A 7,839-nucleotide genomic window follows, 5' to 3' on the forward strand; every position below is an offset into this window, starting at 1 on the left:
TCCTGCAGGTCGGCAGGTCTGCTCCTCACACTTCCTCCTCTACACACATTTCCCTTGCTGATTTTAAAAACTGAGGCTGAATTAGTCCAAGCTGGGGCTTTATGCCTTTTTTCATCGACATCACTGATTTATCCATCCTGTTAAAACGTAGTGGGGAAATAAATCAGTAACACTGAAGGATACTCTGCCTCAGATGGTAAATTTCACTGAATCACACAACTGCTTGTTTCCCAGGTTATACCACAGAGGACAGCACTGAATGCGTAATGAGCAACCCTCATCACATCACAGTTTCTCACAGGCTGCCAGCAACGTGGGAAGGTAAAGCTTCACAAGGTCCTATTGGATATTGGGGTCCTGCTGCTGGCCTGAATCCCATCCTGTTCTTTCAAAAACACTAAATGCATTAGGATGGTTGTACTGGTTGATGCCAAAAGTCCACCTCATCCCACATCCTGTCCCTAGCTAGTGCAGATGCTTGGCAAGAGTGTAAGAACCAAGCAAACACAGATTTTTCCCTCTAGTATTCAGTGATATTCCTCCTAATTTCCAGCTCTCCACAGCTTTGAGACTTCCTAAAGAAAAGTTTTGTACCTAACATCCCTCCTTAGTGCTGTTTGTTTTCCCATGCATTTTTCTAATAGGGCTTTTAATCTGCTTATGCCTAAAGTAGGTAAAAGTAGTTTCTATCACTCCCCATGAGTCCCTTTGCCAGTTCTTCTGAGGGTTATAATGTCTTTCCTGAGTAACTCCCCTCTCCCTTTTTCCCCTCTCGCCACCTTGCTGCGTGCCAAGCCAACACTGAAGGCAGAAGCTGACCCAGGTCTCTTCTGAGCATGCCAATTGCCTACTAGAGCTCAGAAAGGTCGCTCAATTGTAAAGGCACTCACATGCTTCAGCGAGGTTCAGTGTTTAAGCATAATACATAAAAAAATATTAAGTCAGCTGCATGAGGTCATACAAAAAGGTCATCTCCTGCAGCAGTCTCTCCCTCTCTGCGATCAGTAATTGATGTCTAGGAACAAAATAAAAAGCAAAGTAAGAGTGTGGTGAAGTTTCCTCAGAGACATACTCTCCCAAAACAGACACACTTGTCAATGTCTCAGCTCTAGTCCACCCTCAGTCATACGCTAGAGGTATGTCTGGTACACAAAATACACGGGGAAAAACGGTGAAGTGACATTTTTTCCATGGGAAAAAAAAAAAAGTTTTCCTAGAGCACTTTAATTTGATATAAAAGAAAACAAAACCCTCTCTTCGGAACTTCCATCACAAAGTGACAGCGATTTCAGCATTCCTGGAAAACCTTATGTAGAGCGGGTCCACCTCAGTACTCTCTTATCACCCTCAGCTGCCAGCCCATCCAGTAACTGAAGCAGGGCAGCTGAAGGAGCCTTTTGATTACAGCAGCACATACGTGCACAGTTACCCTGGCATAAAGGATGACCTGAACTGCCTTAGCCCTGTCCAGATGTCTGGATGCCTACAACTTCCCACCTCAGCAGAAAGGCAACACCCCACAGGTAGCAGAGGAATTTTTGCAACTGGGATTTGGCAACAGCAGGTTCTGGGCTCTCAGCTAGCGCAGACCCTTCTCCCGCAGTCAGCTCGTAAAGAATGACTCAATCTCCAGAAAGCATACTTTGACTTCAGCACACAAACCCAGTGGAAATGATTTTTCAAAGGCATGAGCAGAGGCAGTGATGATTCAACACCAGGTACTCACCAGAGAGGATCCTGCTGGTGGGCACTCGGGCTGTGCTGCCGGCACGACCAGGTGAACAAGCCTCCCAGCAGTCCCTGACTTGTCAGTTAACAACGGAGAAAAGCAGCCTAGACTTTGTTTTAGTGAGGAAGCAACCATGGGAAACACAAACAGCACACCAAACTCCTTCCTTTACTTCGTGCAGGTTGCATGCGTTTTGACAGTAGATAATACGACCTTGTGACCCGGGAGACAGGCAGCATGGGAGGGCATCCCAGTGTGCCACCCCAGTGCACCTGCTCCACCCAGCTCCCAGAAAAACAAACACAATGGTGACCATTTACACACCATGGTCCAGAGTGAAGCTCCTTCTCTGGAGTGTTTTCATAGCTCCACTGGCTCTGCGGGGATACCCAGGTTTCTAGATGATGCTCCCCACTTGGCTAACGCAGTCCCAGAACAGCAGTCACAGCACCAAAGGGTGGAAAGCCGCTGTGCCATGGACAACCAGAGGCCAAGCATGAACAACCTCAAGGCTCATATTCCTCAGCCTTAGCACAAAGGACAGACTAAGGGAGGGGATGACAAGACCCTTGGTGCCAAGCCGGAATGGCCTCTGCTCTTCCAAAAAATACCCTCTGGCTCCCCCAGGGCATGCGTGGTGCAACACAAGTGAAACGCCATTCCATGCCACCACCAGTCTCGATGTCACTTCAGCTGCCCCTGGCCGGGCTGTGTTTCTCCTACCACTCACCCCACTTTCAGAGGCCAGGCACAACGAAACTGCCCAAGCCTCATGTCTTGCAGGGCCACAGCAAGAGGCTGCTCTGCAGCGAGGGAGGCAGGAAGCCTGCCATCGCACCCTTCCCACCCAGCCCAGACCCCTGGGAACAGAGCAGCACAGGGGAAAGTCTGCATTTTTTAACTACAAGCCTTTTCCCTGGGCACCAGGAGAACAGCCCTGTGCTGGCAGTGCAGCTGCCTCCTTCCTGCTGGGTATCGGTGCAGTGCACAGCCAGGGACTGCCCTCCAGCCTCCTGGAGCGGGCAGCAGAGGCAGACGCATACACAGGTTCAGAATTTATTTCCAAATACCTCATTTATGTCATTCTCACATGAAATATTTCTTTCGGAATATAGCCTACACTTAGAAAACAGAAGAGATTTTTTCTTAAGGCACATCAGATTATGGACTACATAGAGACATCTCCCTCTCACTTGCGCTCATAAAATACTGGTGATTTTAAAAGTATTGTTTCTAAAACCTAGACCCTGTGTAGAGCAGTATTCGTAAAGTTATTAGACCTCAGTTTACACACACCTAGTAAAGGGCTATAACAAGTTGTATATACATCACATTTTCAGAAACAGTCACAGCTGGCTACATTTAAGAGCAAAGTTACTCCAGATTATGGAACAGGCTGCTTATAAAATATAACCTACTGCTTCCAGTATGGCGTCATACAAAGCAGTATGATTTTGCAGAAGAAATTTTGTTATTTTTGCAAATGGAAGCTGCTCAGATTGAAGCCTGTCTCTTCCCCAAATCCACAATTTTGATCAACTGAGACCATTTTACAGAGAAGCAAAGCATCATGAGAAATGTGGCAGTACGTTCTTCTCCAAGGTGACGGTATGACTGCGTACCTGAAATCCTGTCAAAGCACTCGAGTCAGAAATATAAAGGCTCAGATGTTAACTTCATGACCAGTAAACATTAAACTATTACCAACCAGATGCAATCAAGTTAAATGCATCCAGCTTCTGTGCTATGAAAACTGTTTTTCCAGTCTGTTTCAGTGCAGAAGCCAACACATTTTTATTGAATCAGACCCTAGGTAAAGATTTCCATCCCATTCTCAAGTTTTCAGTGATGGAATATTATCCATTCCACGTTCATTTCACTGTAGTGAAGGAAAAAATACTGCCTGAGGAGCCTATGCCAATACAGCCCAGAATCCATTTACATAGTGTCATTTTCTTTAATGGGTCAGGAAGTAAACTGTGGTCAGCTTTATCAACTCAGATGGCTTCCACAGTTGGTCTTTGTATCAGGCATTGATTCATGCCTGATGAAAAAGAGGTTCTGGCTTTCTGTCACTACAGTTTAGCTTAAGACTATGAAAAAGGTCACTTCAAGGCTATGGCCAAAAGAAAACAAAAATCTAAAAAAATATAACCTGATCTTGAAATATCTAGGGGAAAAAAAAAAGTAGTCAGGGCCATAAAAAGGCAGACAGACAGCACAAACTAAATGTTCTCTGCAGAATAAGTTAAAATGCTCATTCTTGCAGAGTCCCATTATCCCTCAGGTCTCTCAAACTTGCCAGGCTGGAACTAGTCTTAGTTTAGTAGGAACCAGATATATTCAAAGAACAGATCACACTCAACTCTGCACTACGTTGATCACTCAGCCACATTTTAGGCACATTTCAGTTAATCTGTTGGTCTGATCAGGGGTGGGAGGGTGGGGTGGGGGTGGGAATCACTTAAAATTTCCAGGGTGGCCTCAGTCCATTTCACAACGATGAGCTTGGACGAGCCTCAGCCACAAGCGACTGTTGCCTTTAGAAGGGCAACACCAACCTGGTTGAAACCAGCATCCTGAAAAGGACACAGCAGCCTCAGTTTCTAGAGTACATTTTGTTATAAATCTTGATCTGCCTGATTCGTTATTTGTTTAGCAGCCTTAAAAGGTAAGGAGAAGCATCCTGAAATACTTGGCTGTAGACTCTAAAACCAGATGCGGTTTGCATGGTGCTGCACAAATATTTGTTTCATCTCTTTAAAAATAAAATAATAAAAAAAACCCCAACACAACAGCATTTACATTCCTTTCTGATGAAATAGATGTACTGTGGTCATGCCTGCAAAAATACAGAGGAAATCGCCACTGCTCGAGGTAGCGAGTTAAAGCTTGGTCATATTCTCAGGCTTCCACTCAGCTTCCTGGGAAGGGCAGGGGAAGGGGGACAGAAAGGACTTTCTCAAAGTCCGGAGGTGATAAACAAGATGTCAGCTCCGTAAGGGATTAGGTTCCCTCACCACATGCTGAAGGTATACTCAGGACCTTCCCAACTACGGCATTTGCGTATAGATTACATCTCTCTTTTTAAAGCGACCCTAAGAGCCTTGGCTTGGGAAGACACAGAGAAGAGAGCAGGAGTGGGGTTTTAAAGCTACAAATTAGGAGGCTAGTTAGGAGGCACAGTGTTATTTTTCCCTTTGATCGTCCATGTACGGAGCTCTGTGTTTCCACCGCTGCTCGCATGTTCCTCCTGTGAGGCCCTGGAACCAAAGGCCTCTGGTGAGCTCCTCCCTGTCACGCACACCTTACAACACAAGAAGTCAAATCCTTTGGACAAATCCTTCTACCCTCACAGACACGTGGTGCTTTTCTTCCTTAATGAGAGGTTTTAGTCACAAAACTGGATGCCTGACCCAATTTATAGCAATTATTTAACTAAGAATCCTTCTGCCACCCTTGAAAGGGCAACCAAGATAACCAGTACCAACATATACACATACATAAAGATCTACACTATACACTCAGAACGACACAGAATGAGTTTTCAGCTAATATAGCCTCTATTTGATTTCCTCAGAGCAGCACTCAGGTCCTTGTAACCCCTATACAAAACAGCAATATTTTTTCCACCAGGATTTGGAGAGGTTTTTCATCTTGTCTGGAGTCCTACACTTGGATTTCTTTGGTTGCTGCTGGGTATCCGAGTACTGAATACCGGCCACGATGGCTGCATCAAAAACCTCCTTGAGGTTTTTCTGAGTCAAAGCAGAGCACTCAATGTAGGAGGTGGCTTTTATTTCCTCAGCACAGAGCTTCGCAGCCTCCTCCGAGACCGGCTTTTCTTTGCACTTGTCCAGCTCGATGAGAACTTTGACATCCTCACGGAGGTCCGACTGTGTCCCAACCAGGATAATGGGTGCCTTCGGGCAGTGGCATCGGATTTCAGGAACCCACTTCTCATTCACATTCTGGAAGGATGAAGGGCTCATCACACTGAAGCACAGCAAGAAGATGTCCGTGTTGGTGTAGCACAGAGGCCTGAGCTTGTCGAATTCATCCTGCATGAGACAAAAACTCATTAGTACCCAACAGAAAAAGCACATCAGTCACAGAGGATATCCTGATATGCTCCCAGCTCTAGCCTGCCACTGACCTTTGGGGAAGCTGAGGATCACCTACTGCTCTGCACTTTGATAGACACCCTGACATCAGCACCCAGACCACACAACACTAGGAGCAGAAGTCTTCCATACCCAGCCAGAGGTCTCACCCTGCAAGGCTGCTGGCCAGCAGGCACCCTGCCACTGTCAGGCATGCAGCACGAAGGTGGTGGCTCCCCCACATAGCTGAGATTTTCTGAACAAAGCCGCAGCTTGTTTCAAGTGCTTAAATATTTCCTTCACTCTTCGCACACAGGCCCTCTGCCCTATTTCCACAAAGGAGCACTGCTGCAGAAAGCAGGTTTATGGCAAACGAGCAACAAAGCCGAAAATCCAAGTATGGGAGAAAGAAGGTACTTTCTACAGGTTCACCTTTCACAGGGGTGAGTCACTGAGCTGCTCTGATGAGGAGTGCCTGCATACCTCAAAGCTCCTCCCCTGACACCCCTACCTACTGATACCACTACCTCAAGGCAGGGGCAACAGCAGCAAGGGTACCTTTCCCGGAATGGGCTTTTAAAACCGTGAGTACTTAACTACATCCTAGAGGATATAGGAATAATTTCCCTGCCATTGTGCCCAAGGATTTAAATCTGATGGCAGCAATAATGACTCACAAGCTGCAGAGTTAACATGCCAATGGCATACAGTAAGAGCTTTACCTTTCCCTCCCACCCATGCCACATCAAACAAACTGCAAACAGGGCTCCCAGCACAATCTTTTTTTTTCCTCCCCCCTCCCTTTCTCCTTCCTTTTAGGGCAAACTCCAGCAAAGCAAGGCCCTTTTTCAGCTTCAGGAACTAGCCACAAGAAAGTCAAACACCTCATGGCAACAAAAGTGTGCTGATCCTCAGCAAAGAATGCAGCAAGAAGCAAGGGTTAACTCCAGGCAGCCTGCTTTTATGCTGACAGCAGGATAAAAGCAGGGTAACACTAGCAGCCTGAACAGGTAGGATTTGCTTCAGCAGCACTGACATTTTAATTAAAACAGACGGTGTTCTCAAAAGCTCTGAATTTAAAGTGCAGAGAACACACACTGCTGAAAACATCTCTCTGGTACCAGCAGTTTACTGCTGAATTGCAAGTTCCACATTAATTTTAGAGATGTGAAATTTTGCTTTAAAGCCTCTGGAGGCCCAGGATGTAGTTTAAAGCCCCCTGGAAGCCTCTGAAGTCTTGTTCCACTCGAATGGATTTCTTCCAGCAGTATCTCTGAGACAGACAGCGATTTATAAAACACGAGTCAAGTCAGCAAGCTTCATTAGCTCTCTTGATTCTCAGATTAAGCCTCAGAGGAAACCAGGCTCTCACCACTTGGCTAGAGAGAAGCCCTGCATTTCCTGAGAGATGCTGCTCTGAAGGACAGGGTCATTTCCAGAAAGGCACCTTGCCACGTAATTGCCTCTTCTTGCTACCTGAGAAACCTCAAAAGGTCTCGATTCAATGGGTTTGAAAGCCAAACGCAGATCTTAAGGGTTTCGACCGAGATGAAACGCTGTCCTTTATATCCCAAGTACACTCCTGCAGTTTCAGTGGTATGTACATGACCTCCAGAGACACTACCACTTTTCGGGCTGGTGATGCTGAAATACAATTTCCCTCTGCTTAGAGTGCCATTTTTGGCTGCAGATTACAGCAGCAGTTTTACCAAAGTATCCAGATAGGTACCTTTTATTCAGGATGACTTCTGTCAGTTTAGATAATCCCTTCATTTTCAAGGCGGTGACTCTACTTATTCCAACTGCACTTGGGCAGCCAGAGCAAACATCTTAACCATTAAAAGTAACAAAAGCAAGAGGTGACTGGGCCTGCCCATTCCTTTCGCAGTTTGCGGCCACGTTTCCACAGGTGCTGCCTATCCACAGGCTGTCACCTGACAGCAATTTCTCCTGTGCATATGAACACACATAGCCAAGGCTGTTGTGGTACCACCCCATCTCTTCAGC

The 7,839-nt window shown here is 46.2% G+C and overlaps 1 protein-coding gene across 1 annotated transcript in view; it reads right to left on the reverse strand.

Moving 5' to 3' along the window:
• Nucleotides 1-5,334: 5,334 nt before the first annotated feature.
• RHOU (ras homolog family member U) overlaps nt 5,335-7,839 on the reverse strand; it is a gene marked incomplete at its 5' end in the record, with an annotated part of 3,777 nt that continues 1,272 nt past the window's right edge. Inside the window, one exon of the mRNA XM_010140233.1 lies at nt 5,335-5,790. Within this exon, the coding sequence (XP_010138535.1) occupies nt 5,335-5,790 (456 nt within the window). The remainder of the gene's footprint in view (nt 5,791-7,839) is intronic.

This window comes from Buceros rhinoceros, unplaced genomic scaffold (assembly GCF_000710305.1).
Source record: "Buceros rhinoceros silvestris isolate BGI_N320 unplaced genomic scaffold, ASM71030v1 scaffold9947, whole genome shotgun sequence".
Classification (NCBI taxonomy): Eukaryota; Metazoa; Chordata; class Aves; order Bucerotiformes; family Bucerotidae; genus Buceros; species Buceros rhinoceros.